Source organism: Canis lupus, chromosome 31 (genome assembly GCF_011100685.1).
Source record: "Canis lupus familiaris isolate Mischka breed German Shepherd chromosome 31, alternate assembly UU_Cfam_GSD_1.0, whole genome shotgun sequence".
NCBI lineage: Eukaryota > Metazoa > Chordata > Mammalia > Carnivora > Canidae > Canis > Canis lupus.
Genome location: NC_049252.1, coordinates 35,726,110 through 35,741,955, shown reverse-complemented (window position 1 = coordinate 35,741,955; position 15,846 = coordinate 35,726,110). Strand labels below are relative to the sequence as shown.

Here is a 15,846-nt window from a genome sequence, read left to right as displayed (position 1 = left end):
AGTCCTTTTGGGTTTCACGGAGCCTTCATTACACAGGCAGGACTGACTGAGTCATGGGCCACTGGGTGACCCAGCCTCCAGCCCCTCTCCCACCCTGGAGGTTGGGGTGGGGGCGGGACCGGAAGCTCCAACCCTGCACCCACATGGCCGGCCCTCTGGGCACCAGCACCCGCCCTGGGGTGGGGGGCCAGAGGTCACCTTCATCAATATAACAGAAGATACCTCTAGGACTCTCAACACATAGGAAATTCTAATGGTCTTTGGAGCTGTGAGCCAAGACCTGTGGACGGAGACCAGATATATATGAGAAATATATTTTGGTCATCTGGATGGTCAAATATGTGTTTCTTACAAATCACAATATTCTACCATGTAAAACGTCTCCACTTTTTTTTTTTTTTTTTAGGTAAAACCGACCTCAAGGACAAATCCGTCGGTTTACATAAGGAAATCATTTAAGTTCTATTAACCTCCGTGATATAAATACACAATAAACGACTTTGCAGAGGGTCAAGCTGGAGGAGTTGGCTCTCCGGGTGAATCGAGTGCTCCCCTTCATTCAAGAGTGAAGGATGCGATCCGTCTGGGCACCCCCCTTAGCAGCAAGGAGGCTCACAAGCAAATCATGGGTGGTCTAGGGTCGTGGGCATTGCCGTGCTCCTTGGCTCCGGTCCCTAGTGTCTCATCAGGTCTTATCCTCGTTTTATGATTTTGCAAGAAGTGAGAATTTAGGGTCCCCAGGAAAAGGAAGTTGAGCTACAACTTTCTTGACATCAGAAAGGTCATGTTAGGCCCCGGCCACCCCGGATCTAGGCCTGACCAGCACTACTTCCCCAAAACACGCTTCTTCAGGAAGGTCCTGGGATATGTCGAAATTGCACAAGAATAGACCCCGGTAGTTTAGGATTTTAAGGCAAGAAAAGAACCAAAGAAGCAGCAGCCACTACGAAGCCAGGAGAGAGCCTCGTGGGATCAGGGAGTCAATCGGTCCCAGCGTCGGCTCAAAACAAAGATTGGCCAACACGCTCCTGAGCTGTCACTGCAGGATCCGAACCCCCTGAGCGCTCAGGTGCCAGACCAACTGGGGTGCAGAACTGACGGCGTCGCCTCTGGCCGGCCCCGTGGCTTCCGCCGCCCAGCACCCCGACTCTGGCGCTTAACATGGCTTTTGCCCCTGGGGCGCCTGGGTGGCTCAGTCAGCTAAGCACCGGCTCTTGATCTCAGGGTCTTGAGTTCGAGCCCTGCGTTGGGCTCCACGCTGGGTTGTGGAGCCAAAAAAAAGAGAAAAAAAAAAAAGATGGCTTTTGCCCCAATTGCACGCTGCGCTCCCCACTGCACGCGCCCCCTCGTGAACATGCAAGCGCCCCAGCTTAAACCTTGCCCAGTTGTGTTGTTTGAGGACGTGCTGCTTGGGGAAATAGCCCCCGTGTTCCCCTTTGCTTCCTCCAAGGACACTATTCTTGTCCTTGTCCTATTCTTTGGCTTGGTTGGTCGTGCCCTTTGGCTCCCGGAGGCCAACAAGGGGCGAACCCATTTTCGGTAACAGTTTTATGAGCATTTTACAGCAGGGCAGGCGAGTGATGGTCTTTAGGAATCTCTGCGTTCTCTGCCTTTCCTGGTGGGAGCTGGCGGGAGCGGGAGGAGAGGTCTCAGCTGAAGACACGGGTGTGCAGAGAGAGGCCCGGGCAGTGCAGAAACACCGCTCCCGGGATTCGTGTGCGCGGCAGGATGGAGGCAGCACGATCCCATCAAGTGAGCAGCACGGAGTTGTCCCTGGTGAGATGGACAAGATAAAGGGGGGCACGCACGGCACAGCGTGCCAGGGAGGAGACGCACGGGCAGGAGAAAGATGGCCTGTCTGACACGGGGATCACAGAGGCCGCCCCCAGAGAGCGGATTTCCTTCCCTCCTTCCCTCTCGTCGGGTGGGAAAGCACCCAAGGGGGACCTTGCGTGCCCCCACTCCCAACCAGACCCTGCAGGGGGAACGGGCTGGAATCTGCTTACAGGGGTTGAGCCAGCAGCCAGAGGAAGAAGGGGTCCTCCGGGTAGGTAAAGGGTGGGACGCTAGGAGGACCCAGGCCCAGGATAGGAGGAGGCCGACCGGAGGGGAGGGCTCCCTGGCCCCTGAGGACATGCAGTCTGGCCCAAGGGACAATAATCGGGGGACGAGGGAATTGCTTTACATCATCCCTGAGACTCTGCCTGCATCCTTGGTCACTACAGGGCCTCGTCTTTGGATGGTCTCATCCTTCCCTGCAGGAGACAGAGCAGGGGTGCGGCTGGACCCCAGGACGTGTCACAAAACCCAGCCTGTCTGTCCACCCAGGCCACAGACAGCACAAGCTCAGAAGGCTCACCTGAGCTCAGTCTCCCCCCTCACCCTCAATCTGGACTCTCCTGGTGTCTCTGTCCACCATCTACCCAGTCCTGGTGCAGCTGGGACAGAGGGACCCGAGGGAGTGACCTGCCGCTGGGTCCATGGAGACAGTGACCCCTCTGCCGAAGGCACCCCCAACTCGTGACAAGGTGACCTATGTCACAGGTAAGCCCCCCGGACGACATGCAAGTGAAGAGAAGGAATGACCCAGGATCCTAAGGCGATGGTTCCCAAACTGTGCGCCCGGGCACCCTGGGGAACCTGAGCAAACATGCAGGGGCTTTGTGGGGTATTTAAAGTTTCTCTTTCTGAAATAAATTAATTAAATTAATCTTAAAAAAAAAAAAAGAAGAAGAAAGAAAAGAAAACACATTGCTGAGGGCTACCATCAAGGAGGGTAGACTTTGCATCTGGATCTTGAAGACCACCCCCACGCCCCCAGGGCTTGTTCCTCCTGCTTTTCACGTGTTTGGAACTTCCCCGGAGCCCTGCCAATCCCCAGAGGCGGCTCTGCAGGTGGGAGGGCCCGAACCTCAGCGTCAGCGCCCCTACCCCGCCCTGGGGGCCTTGCCTCCCGGACCTGCCCGGGGCCTGGTTCTGCAGAGGAGTTGCAACCTGTTTGCAACTTGTCCTCCTTTGACCTGGCGTCCTGCTGCTGGGTCTTCAAGGTTATTGGCCTAGAAGTGCAAAGATTGGGCCTGAACCCTAGGACCACTCAGGCCAGGCGGGGGACAGTCTGCTTCCTTCCACACTAATTAAGAAATGTGTTTCTCCTGAAAGCACAACACCGTGTCAAAAATCTGGTTCACGGAGATTTTGTCATAGTTTCCAGGAAAGAGAAAGTAAGGTGTGACCACTCCCAGATGTGAGTCTAGACCTCCCCTCAGTCCCTGGCTGAAGCCCAGGGACTCTGTGAGCCGCGGGGAGGAGCCGGTGGTCCAACCGTCCTGTAGAACCTGCAGGAATTGCTCCCGTGTCGCGGGTGACCCTGCGGCCAGGATTCAGGTCCTGTGCAACCTGAGAGCCATCACAGCGCCCTGAGGTATGTTCCCCAAATAATGCCACATCTGCGGGCGGGGACCAGACGCTGGAAGAGGCGAGGAAGGACTCTCCTCCACAGTCTGGGAAGGCCCCAGCCCTGCCGACACCCTGGGTCTCCGACTTCCAGCCTCCAGGGCCAGGAGCCGAGAAGCCTCTGCGGTCGAAGGCGCCGAGAGTGCGGGACACTTGGTTTCGGGGGCCCTGAGACACTAACACCCTGCAAACGCCACCCCTTGCTGGGCCGACCTGGCATCAGCGACTCTAAGTGACCCTTCGAAGGCTCCATCCTGCACTGCGAGCCACGACGGGGGGTGGTGGATGTCAGAAGCCAGGTGCCCCGTCCTTTCAGGGGAGCCCCTTTTCCAGCGTGCCGCTAAGGTGGCCCAGTGCCACCAATGCCACAAGCAAGAAGGCACCTGAGGCCCCGAGACCAGTCCCAACGTGTGTTTTCTTCCACAATACTGGGCAATTAAATCAGTCCTCTCACATGTACCCCCAAACTAGCACCCGACGCCACAGGCTGAAGGCTCAGGCCTGGCAGCTGGCTCCTGCACACACCGCACCCCCATCCGGCCCACTGCAGACGTTATGCGCAAGCCCACGGTGTCACCTGTGCCCTGACCCACTGGCTGCAGATCGGAGGTTCCAACCACCCCCACCTTGGGACGGAATAATTAGCCAGAGCGGCTCACAGAACTCAGAGAAACAGGTCACTTACGAGGTTACTGGGTTAGCAGTAGGGGACAGACTCAAGAGCCAGAGAGGGAAGAGATGCCCAGGCGAGGTCTGGGGGGAAGGGTGGAGCTTCCGTGCCGCCGGGCCCACCCTCCCCACAGCTCCACCCCATGCTCCCCGGCCCTGAAGCGCTCCAAACCCTCCCCTTTTGCGGTTTTTCTGGTGGCCTCGTCGTCGCACAGACACAATGGATGGAGTCAAAGGCCAGTGGAGATGCTTCGACCCCCAGTGGTTCTCCTTCCCTGGAGCTCAGGGGGTGGGGCTCAAAGTTGTAACCCTAATGCTGGGCCAGCCCTTCCCTGAGATGCTTTCCAAAGTCACCTCATTAACATCACAGAAGACAATGCGTGCTCCCCTCCCCGCCCCCTTAGGAAATCCCAAGCGTTTCCGGAGCTCTGTGCCAGGAACAGGATGAAAATCACATTTGGGTCCGCTTTTGGCCCAGGGCGTGACGCCGGGGTCCCGGGATCCAGTCCCACATCGGCTTCCCCCGCAGGGACCCTGCTTCTCCCTCTGCCTGTGTCTCTCTCTGCCTCTCTCTCTGGCTGGGTCTCTCATGAATAAATAAATAAAATATTTTTCAAAAAGCACATTTTATAGGTCAAATATTTTTCTCTGGTATTTGTATAGACTGCAAAATGATCCCTGCAGTAAATCTGGTTAACATCCGCTTCCGGACATACAGTTTTCTCCTGATAAGGGCTTTCAATACCTACTTCCCAAGCAGCTTTCAAACACGCAACACAGCGTTGTTAAGTACATTGTCACTGACTCCGGGGATGTGATATAGAGCAGGTGACCAGCGCTAACGAGGCTTATCATAATTGACAACATCACGGGGGCGCAAAGCTCCCACCCCACCTCCGGATGTGTGTGTGCACCCTGCGTGCCCAGCCAAGCGTTCCCAGAAGCCGCCCCTTTGTGGCCACAGGGCTTTTGGTCAGATTCAGGGTGGGGGCCTGCCCGGTGCTGCGAGGCCAGCCACCCCCTCTCTGGAAGGCACTGGGTCCCAGCGCCAGCACAGGCTTTCCCAAATCTCACATGGGGCAGCTTCAGAAATGTGCCCGTTAGCCTCCTGCCCTGTGGCACAAGCCACGTTTCCTGGAAAGCCCTCTGAGGAGGTGCCCCTGCTGCGGGAAGACGCCGTGAAGCCGCCCACCCCGCGTGCCCGGGGCACCCGCTCTTACCTCTGCAACCGATGCCAGCAGAGTCATCCTGCCCTCCTTGGCTTCCTGCTTATATATGCTGAGTGGATCACTCCTCCTGAGCTGCAGGGAGAGAAATGAAACCAAATCTCCCGGCCACAGAAATGAAACCAAAGCAGCAGCACACACCCCTCCACGACTCACGCTGTGGTCCTCAGCCTCCGGCGGCATTGGGGGGTCCCGGGGGGCCAGGGCGCACTGGCGGGCAGGGTGCTGCTCCGAGCCCCGGGGTCTGCGGCCCGGGAATCTGCATCGCCGAGGAGTCCTCAGCGGGAGGCTGGTGTCCGGCCACACTCGGAGACCCAGCGCCTAGAGCAGCGCGGTCCTGAGGACGTCGGGGAGCGCGGGGTGCTCTACCCGTTGCTGTGCAATACGGAGGGGCATCTAGAAGGAGGCTAGGGAGCCTGAGGGCTTGCCATCTTACTCGGCTCCATCCTAACTGACTTGCCCCTCACGTGTGGCTCCCATCCCGGGGGGTCTGCAGGTCTTGATCTGAACGTCCTGGGACGGCCGGGGGCAGCGCGCCGGAGCCACACGGGGCCAACGTTAAGCGCTGAAAGCCCGGAGGAGGGACGTCCACAGCTTCCCGCAACGCCCCATTCTTTGGGTGCACGCCCTCGCTCTGCTGTGGGGTCCCTGCCCGGGGAGAGCCCTCCACCGGGACCACGAGAGGGCAGGGGCCACGCTGAAGGCAGCTCCCAGCTGACCCGCTGGTCCTAGGTCAGGTCACCTGCAAAAGTGCAGGCGTGTGCCCAAGGGGTCCCGGAGGTCCCCTGCTCTGTGAGTGGAAGTGAGCCAGGCCTGCCCAGCCCCAGAGCGCAAGAGTGGGGAGCCCCGGGAGCCCTCAGGAGGCCAGGGCTGCGCAGGAAGGCAGAAGCAGACCTCCATCTGACGCTCCCCCAAATCGAAACTAACACTAGATAAAAATCATAAAAAAAACAAAACCAGAGCAAACCAAACCAAGCACTTCTTTGTTCCTTCATTTTACTTCCTGCCCTTGTGAGCAAGTTTTCCTTTAAAGAAGGCTTTTACAATCCCTATCAAAATACCATGGACTTTCTTCACAGAGTTAGAACAAATCATTTTAAGATTTGTGTGGAATCAGAAAGGACCCCGAATTGCCAGGGGAATTTTAAAAAAGAAAACCATAGCTGGGGGCCTCACAATGCCAGCTTTCAGGTTGTACTACAAGGTTGTGGTCATCAAGACAGTGTGGTACTGGCACAAAAACAGACACATAGATCAATGGAACAGAATAGAGAACCCAGAGGTGGACCCTGAAGTTTATGGTCAACTAATAATCGATAAAGGAGGAAAGACTATCCACTGGAAGAAAGACAGTCTCTTCAATAGATGGTGCTGGGAACATTGGACATCCACATGCAGAAGAATGAAACTGGACCATTCTCTTGCACCAGACACAAAGATAAACTCAAAATGGATGAAAGATCTAAATGTGAGACAAGATTCCATCAAAATCCTAGAGGAGAACACAAGCAACACCCTTTTTGAACTCGGCCACAGTAACTTCTTGCAAGATACATCCACGAAGGCAAAAGAAACAAAAGCAAAAATGAACTATTGGGACTTATTCAAGATAAAAAGCTTCTGTACAGCAAAGGATACAGTCAACAAAACTCAAAGACAACCTACAGAATGGGAGAAGATATTTGCAAATGACGTATCAGATAAAGGGCTAGTTTCCAAGATCTATAAAGAACTTATTAAACTCAACACCAAAGAAACAAACAATCCAATCATGAAATGGGCAAAAGACATGAACAGAAATCTCACAGAGGAAGACATAGACGTGGCCAACATGCACATGAGAAAATGCTCCGCATCACTTGCCATCAGGGAAATACAAATCAAAACCAAAATGAGATCCCACCTCACACCAGTGAGAATGGGGAAAATTAACAAGGCAGGAAACCACAAATGTTGGAGAGGATGCGGAGAAAAGGGAACCCTCTTACACTGTTGGTGGGAATGTGAACTGGGGCAGCCACTCTGGAAAACTGTGTGGAGGTTCCTCAAAGAGTTAAAAATAGACCTGCCCTACGACCCAGCTATTGTACTGCTGAGGATTTACCCCAAAGATTCAGATGGAATGAAACGCAGGGACACCTGCACCCTGATGTTTCTAGCTATTGTGGAAGGCCCAACTTCCACAATAGCCCAACTGTGGAAGGAGCCTCAGTGTCCATCGAAAGATGATGGATAAAGAAGCTGTGGTCTGTGTATACAATGGAATATTCCTCAGCCATTAGAAATGACAAATACCCACCATTTGCTTCAACGTGGATGGAACTGGAGGGTATTATGCTGAGTGAAGTAAGTCAATCAGAGAAGGACAAACAGTGTATGTTCTCATTCATTTGGGGAATATAAATAATAGTGAAAGGGAATATAAGGGAAGGGAGAAGAAATGTGTGGGAAATATCAGAAAGGGAGACAGAACATGAAGACTCCTAACTCTGGGAAACGAACTAGGGGTGGTGGAAGGGGAGGTGGGCAGGGGGGGGTGACTGGGTGACGGGCACTGAGGGGGGCACTTGACAGGGATGAGCACTGGGTGTTATTCTGTATGTTGGTAAATTGAACACCAATAAAAAATAAATTATTATTTAAAAAAATAATAAAAAAATAAAGGTTAAAAAAAAATAAAGAAGGCATTTAAAGGCTGAATGTTAGAACCCTGGCCTTGGGAGGTCTCGGGGGATGGTCTTCAAGATCTATGTGCTGGGGGGTCGGAAGCTGAGCAATGTCACCCTGGAGCCCCCCACGGGGAGCGGGGCAGTTGCCTGCAGTGTGAGGCTCTTCTGTTTCACCACTGGCGTCATATGCATCCGCAGCTCCAGGCCCCAGGGCAGCCGGGCAGGGTGGCTCTATCCTGGGGGGTGAGGGGTGCTGCAAGAGTGCACCTGGGGACCTCCGTCTGCCCCTCCTGCCTGCTCCTCACCTGGTGGCCTCTCCAAGAGGGAGAAGGGGCACCTAGGCACTCAAACTGCAAGGACCGTGGGGTCCTTGCAGCTGGTGGATGGTGCTGTGGGGTCCTTGCAGCTGGTGGATGGTGCCGTGGGGCCCTTGCAGCTGGAAGATGGCACCGTGGGGTCCTTGCAGCTGGTGGACGGTGCCATGGGGTCCTTGCTGCTGGAGGACGGTGCCGTGAGGTCCTTGCAGCCGGTGGATGGTGCCATGGGGTCCTTGCTGCTGGAGGACGGTGCCATGGGATCCTTGCAGCTGGAGGAGGGTGCTGTGGGGTCCTTGCAGCTGGAGGAGGGTGCTGTGGGGTCCTTGCTGCTGGATGACGGTGCCATGGGGTCCTTGCAGTTGGAGGACGGTGCCGTGGGGTCCTTGCAGCTGGTGGATGGCACCGTGGGCAGGGGCTTGAGACCCTGGTCCCCTCCATGCAAGGGGCAGCTACTTCCGGACTCCCCTGCGACTGTCCTTGCACCTGCCATAGGGAGGGGCAGGGTCTGCACCCCTCCCTGCAGAGCTCATCTCTGCTATGCCCTGGGGAGGGGGGCTTAGGCTCACCCCAATGGGGGCTGGGCCAGTAGGACGCTCAGGGCTGGTTGCCCATTTCTGTGTCATTGGCAGATTTTTTTTTTTAACTAGACTATTTTTTACAGCAGTTGTAGGTGCAAAGCAAAATTGAGAGGAAGTTACAGAACTTTCTCATTCCCACCGTCCCCCAACACATGCACAGCCTCCCCCACCATGGACATCCCCACCAGAGTAGTACCTTTGTCACAGTCGACACACCTGCACCGACACGTCATCACTCAGGGTCCATGGTTAACATCGAGTTCGCTCCCCGGGATGGGCGTTCTGAGGGTCTGGGCAAGTGCACGATGACACGCATCCACCTTCTGGTAGGTCCAGGTCCTCTGAGCTCCAACTGACCCCCCCAGCCCCTTGGCCCCTGCTGCCTCCTCACTGACCACACTCACACTCCGCAGCTGCCTGGTCCAGAACCCAGAACCCAGAAGCAGGGGCCAAAGGGGCTTCCCAGTAAGGACAGGACACAGCGAGGTGCCCAGTGGGGGCACCGGGCCCTTTGGGGAGGGAACAGTCCCCAGCTCAGGGCCGAGGACAGTGTTAGCACAGCTGCCCTGCTGCTGGACTGCTCTTGGGCTGTGAACTCCCCTGTGTATGGCTTTCAGGAACATTCCACAAGACCTGCAGAAAGAACATGCTGTGGCCAGGCTGTAACCCGCAGCGGTGACCCGGGCCTGACCCCTCCAATGTGCTAATGTTGCGGAAGCCAGTCCACTGAAGGCCGTACTACCTAATGGAATAAAATGAAAGTTTAGGGTGAAAACATAAGCCTGATGAAGGGAAAATGGCCAAAGTCGCCGCTGAGGAGGACGCTTTCAGGAAGCTGCGTGTTTGGCAGGCGGTGAGCTTGGCAGGCAAGCGTCAGCAGGTGGCACAGTGAGAACAGGCGTGGGGCCCTCCCGGGTGCTGGCGCCCAGGAGGCTGGGACGTGTCCACACTCAGCACCCTCATGGGCAGGAAACAGGACACGGAAGGTTCAGGGTCCCTGTGTGCCAGGTAGGGACATGCCAGTGAGGGCCACTGCGGGTGCCAGCAGAGGCTGAGGGCTTCCAGCCGGGAGGCCCTGGGACCTCATCCCTGACAGTGAACTAAGATCAACGGGGCTGGGATGCCTGGGTGGCTCAGCAGTTGAGCATCTTCCTTCAGCTCAGGGCGTGATCCCGGGGTCCCGGGATCGAGTCCCGCATCGGGCTCCCTGCATGGAGCCTGCTTCTCCCTCTGCCTGCGCCTCTGCCTCTCTGTGTGCCTCTCATGAACAAATAAATAAAATCTTAAAAATAAAATCAATGGGACTATGAAAATGTAGTAATTCCCGCCAGAGTAAAAATAGTATCCATGTCCCTGCGCTGCCATAGCAAACCCCACAGACCGGGCGGCTTAAACAGCAGACATTTATTCTCCCTCAGTCTGGAGACCCAAGTGCAAGGCGTTGGCCGGGCCGTGCACCCTCCACGGGCTCCAGAGGACATCTATTCTAGGCCCCTCCCAGGCTTCTAGGGCTTTGCTGGTGTCTTTGGGGTTTCTTGGCTTGTAGAAGCATCACCTGGACCTCTGCCTCTATGCTCTGTGTCCACGTCCCCCTTTTTCATAAGGACACGGTCACACTGGCTTGCGGTCCACCCTCTTCCCTCTGACATACTACACCATGAGGACCCTACTTTCAAATAAGGTCACATTCTGAGGCACCAGGGGTTAGGATTTCAACTTAGGAGTTTTGTGGGGACCTAATTTAGTCCCTAACAGGGTCTGAGCCACAGTCTTACCCTGTGGTTTGCAGACTTCTCTGCAGAGAGAGGCCCTGGCTCCCCGAGGGGCTGCTGCTCAGGGCAGCGGGCCTGCAGGTGCCAACTCCTCCCTGGGCCAGAGCATGCTTGGCTTTCAGGGTCAGCATATCCCGCTCACAAAGACTCACCCCTTGCCTGAGGGAGGACAGCCACGTTCCCCTACATGCTTGATACCTCCTGGGCTCACACATGTCCTGACCGGAGCTCTGAGGCACCTGGGATTTCTGCTCCTCCTGGCTTCCCTGCTGACAGGGACCCTCCTCTGGCTCCCAGCACCCAGCGGCCAACCCCTGGCCGACCTGCGACTCACTTGTCATACGAAGGAGGAATCCGTGCCGTTGTAAACCACCCAGACTGGGGTGTTTGATGACTTTAGCACCAGATTCGATGGCGCTGAAACTCAAGGTGCCTGGTGCTGCTGGGTTTTTGAAAGGAGTCCTGTTGATAAAGATGCTTGAACGCATTCACCCATCACTCTCCCACATGAGACAGGCTCGGGAGGCATCACCAATCCGACCTCAGAGCCAGGCTCAGGAAGGGTGTTGGAATGGGTGCTTGATGGGGCGCCTGGGGGGGGCTCAGTCAATTGAGCATCTGCCTTCAGCTCAGGTCATGATCCCAGGGTCCTGGGATCGAGCCCCATGTCGGGCTCCTGGCTCAGCAGGGAGTCTGTTTCTCCCTCTCCCTCTGCTCCTCTGCCTGCTTATGTTCACTCTCTCTCTCAAATAAATAAAATCCTTTTTTTTTTTAAAGGGTGCTTGGCAATGGCATAACTTCCCCAACCCCAAATCAGATGCACTGTGGGACACCCTTCACCAAACGTCGTGGGACACCCTTCACCACCCTTCACCGAGCATGGATATCTTGGACACTCGGATCTTATGATGTGTCTCCTGGGAAGCATGGGGTATCCAGTTGTCCTCCTGAGAGCAGAGCCTGCCGGCCCACCCCATGACACACAGGCCACTCCTGGAGTGCGACCCTTGCATCTGCCTGGGTCTCCTCCACCATCATGATGCTGGTGCCAGGGGCCAGGCATGCCCAGATTTGTGGGGTGAAGGAGTAGTAAGTTCTCGGAGCCCCGGGAGCGTTCAAGGGCTTGGTGGGAGTTGACCAAGGCAGCTTTGCCAAGCCCTCAGGAGAGGGCAGTCCTAAAGGACAGTGGGCTTGGTGGTAATGCAACGGAGGCCTTATTTGTACAGCCGCCTGGGCCACACGTGGCTCACGCTCAGGTCCCATCCCACCACAGGTCCACAGCCGGACAAGCAGGCCTTGCCTCCCCCAGCCTGTCCTCTCCAGACCCCTTCCACTCCTTCCCTCACAGTTCCCATCCCTTCTACTCTTCCTGCTTGCTAACGCCTTCGCTACAGAAATTCTGGCATAAACAGACTGTGTGCTGAGGTTGCACACAACTAGCAAATACTGCTTGCCTGAAGACAAACCTCAAATACTCATCAAATATTGACTGTTGGTTAAGATTCTTGGGCCAGTCCACACCACACTGGTCTACACATTAACACATTTATTAAGACCGTGCAACGTTAGCTTGGCATTTTCGGTATGCAGCCTTCTATCTGGATCTCTGCGGGCCAGCCCGAGTATCTGTTTCTTGCATTATCAGAGTGGTTGATCTGTGTAAAGAAGAGAAAAGAAAAAAAAAAAAAAAGAAGAGAAAAGAATTTGATTTATCCACTATTTTATTCAACAAATATTTAACATGTCAGCTATGAGCAAACTCAGAGAAAGCATCACTTCCTAGAGTGGGATTTGCTCTAACCTACTCTGGGTAATTGATTTTTTTTCTGCGACGTGTTTCTTTATATTTGAGCCAGGTGTTAATAAGGCTCTAGAACCTTCTGCAAGGATACAGATGTTGTATAATCTACGCCGTCCAGTAGAGTAGCCACCAGCCATGTTGGATTCGTGAGTACTTAAAACGTGGCTAGTGTGACTGATGGACTGAATTTTAAATTCTATTTAATTTAACTACATTTAAATGTCAATGCAAATTTGGCTAGGGGCCGCCATATTGGACAGCAAAGCTCGAATGTTTAATTTTCAATTCTCTGTGTGGAGGGCTGTATTTTTTTCAGGGAAACTATAGAGTCCCTTGCTCAGCAACTGTGTGTTCATACCAACTGGGCTTTCGTCCTTCATATCTTTGATTCTTTCACCCATAATGGAGTACCTTGACCTCATGTGGAAGAAGAATAATCTGATAATCTGCATTGTTATAAGACGATGGAATTCTTGTTTTACATTCCTTTTTATATAACAGCTTTATGAAGATGTCATTCACATACTATAAAATTTTCCCATTTAAAGTGTATAATTCAATAATTTTAGTATTGTGGACTCAATAGTCCACAGAGGTATGCCACCACCACCACCACGATCAATTAAGAGCATTTTCATCATCTGAACAAGCAAGCACATACCTGTCCATAGTCACTCCCCATTGTCCACAGCCCTGGGTGGTCACTCATCTACTTTCCATCTCTATGGATTTTGCCTATTCTGGAAATTTCATATAAATGGGATAATACCAATACGTTGTTTTTTTGTGTGTTTGATTTTCTTCATTTATCATGTCTGAAGGTTCATCATCCATGTTGTAGCATGGATTGGCAAGTCATCTCTTTATGCGGCTGTGGAATATTCCAGTGACTGGCTATACCGTATCTTATTATACATGTTTTTACCCATTAATCAGACATTTGGGAAATGCAGACTCACTGCATGGACTTTTAAATTGTATTTGAATTTTAAATTCTATTTAATTTAAATACATTTGGTTGTTTTACATTTTTTGGCTATTATGGGTAATACTGCTGTGTGAATTCATGTACAAGTTTGGGTGAGCATATGTTTTCATTCTCTCAGGTAGATGTTTATGCGTAGGATTGCTGGGTTATCTGGTAACTGTATGTCTAACTTTTTGAGGAACTGCCAGCATGTTTCCCAAGGCGGCTGGATATTGCATTTCCTCCAGCCGTGCACAAGGGTTCTAATTTCTCCACATCCTCATCCACATTTCTTACTGTTTTGTGTGTTACAGCCATCCTAGTGAGTGGGAGGTGGTGTCTCACTGGGGTTTTTATGTGCTTTTTCCTAATGGCCAAGGAGGAGCATCTTTTCACGCACTTGTTGGCCATCTACATGTCTTTGAAGAACTGTCTATTCAGATCCTTTGCCCATTTTATAATTGGGTTGTCCTTCTATTATTGAGTTGTAAGAGTTCTTTATATATTCTGGATACAAGTCCTTCATTTGCACATGTTTTCTCTCATTCTGTGAGTTACCTTTGCAATTTCTGGATGGTACCTGTGCTCTCTTCTGTTGTTTGTGCTTTTGGTGTCATATCAAAGAAACCCAAGGTCACAAAGACTTACGCCTCTTTTCTTCTGAGAGTTTAGTAGTTCTAGCTCTTACATCTGGATATTTGACCCATTTTGACTGAATTTTTGTCTAGGGTGTGACGTAGGGGTCAAAATTTATTGTTCAGCATGAGGATATCCAGTTGTCTCAGCCACTCATTGCAAACACGATTCATTCCCCAGGTCCCAGCATGGGAGAGCTCTGTGACGTGTGGAGGAGAGCAGAGTGGAGCGGCAGTGGCTTCCCTGGCGTGTGGAGCGTATGCAGCATGGAAATACCCGTGGGGAGGGACTGGCTGGGCTGCAGGGGTCTTTGCTCTGGTTCCAGATCACCAGGGACCGAGATGGAGACCATGCCGGAGGGGATGCTAATGATGGCCCCGTGCTGAGTGCACCACGCGGGGCAGGCTCACCGCCCACGGTTCTTGTGAAGACAAGGAGGCTCAGACACATTACATCAGAGTCCTTGGGTCACACAGCTCTGCGGGACAGAGTCTAGGTCCAAACCCAGGCTATGCTGCTTCCGACTCCTATCCTCCTTCATTTCTTAGTTTGTGGGTCTCAGATTCCTCCTCCTTTATAAAACCAGAATCAGCCTTAAAGTGTGACATGAGCCGGGTTTTCGATGACAACAATGGCACGAGCTGCCAACAGAAGCTTCTCCCAGGTTCTCCTCAGATCCATGATGTAGATGCGGTCACTTTTCCTTCCCTGGACGTACTGTGCGTTCGGAAGTCAAAGTTGATGCCACCCACGTGGGTTCCTGCTGCAAGCAATCCTAGGACATCCTCTTCCTTAAGGGCTCTGGACTCTGTGACAGTTTCCCTTTAAGTTAGGACAGGAAGGCAGAACAAGGCTGTCTGGACCCTTCAGAGGGTTCACAGTGTGGACAAAAAAGCAAGCCCCTTACATGTTAAAATTCAGTTCAGTGGGTTAGTGGGGCTGGTGAACATGTGGGCTGTGCCTGGCAAGCCAGCTCTGGGAACAGCGGGGGGGATGCATGTGACAGTGGCTGGGGCCAGGGCTTGGGAGGCCCACCCCACACAGCCACACAGCACCCTCGGGGAAGTCCACGCAGTGAGTCTGCATTTCCCAAACAGGAAGACACACGGATTCCTCCAATAGCACTTGACCTGAGCTCTGGGTGAGGCTGGCTCGAGGCCCTGGTGCCCCAGCTCAGGCCTCACCAACATCCAGGCAAATCGCCTTTTGTGCCCCAAGCCACAGCTCCAACAGCTCCCACGAAAGCTGCTCACCGCATTCAGGTCTCATCTTCATGCTCTTGTAACAACCGGGACAAGAACCTTCAACCCACACATGTAGGCAAGACAAGCATTTTCCCGACGTTCCTGTAGAGGCCCCGTTCCAAAACACTCTGGTCCTCTAAACTCAGGGCAGCGCTTGGATACCCACTCTCACCTTGATTCCTCTCCTTCTAGAAACTCTCTTCTAAAGGAGACAGGAGAGAAAGGACTACTGCTACTTTGTAATTCAAATGAGGTTTTATTTTAAGTGTCTCAGCTGAACATTAATAGGGAACCTGTCTGTTGAGATGTTAACCCTGAGTTAAAAAGGGATTCAAGCCTCACTCCAGGCTTCTCTGATCCTGTGGATGTGTGGATGCTTGGGTGCCAGAGGGCACAGGGATGGGGGCCGCACTTCCTGCAGGGTCTGGCCTGTGCTCTGCTGGGTCCTGGGGCAGCTGGGGGAGGCAGGCATAGGGGAAGGGGGGAAGGGGGGCATAGAGGCCAGGAGGTGATG

General features: G+C 53.4%; 2 protein-coding genes across 3 annotated transcripts in view; both read right to left on the bottom strand.

The window, feature by feature from the left end:
* The window catches only part of MX2 (MX dynamin like GTPase 2), a 32,162-nt gene extending 26,720 nt beyond the window's left edge, over positions 1 to 5,442 (bottom strand). The window contains exon 1 of the mRNA XM_038581537.1: positions 5,343 to 5,442. The gene's annotated coding sequence lies outside the window, so the exon portion shown is untranslated. The remainder of the gene's footprint in view (positions 1 to 5,342) is intronic.
* A 6,773-nt stretch (positions 5,443 to 12,215) lies between these two features.
* Positions 12,216 to 15,846, bottom strand: part of FAM3B (FAM3 metabolism regulating signaling molecule B) — a 38,015-nt gene continuing 34,384 nt past the window's right edge. For both annotated transcript variants that reach the window (XM_038581536.1, XM_038581535.1), the window contains one exon: positions 12,216 to 12,339. In XM_038581536.1, the coding sequence (XP_038437464.1) occupies positions 12,250 to 12,339 (90 nt within the window). In that variant the 3' untranslated portion in view covers positions 12,216 to 12,249. The remainder of the gene's footprint in view (positions 12,340 to 15,846) is intronic.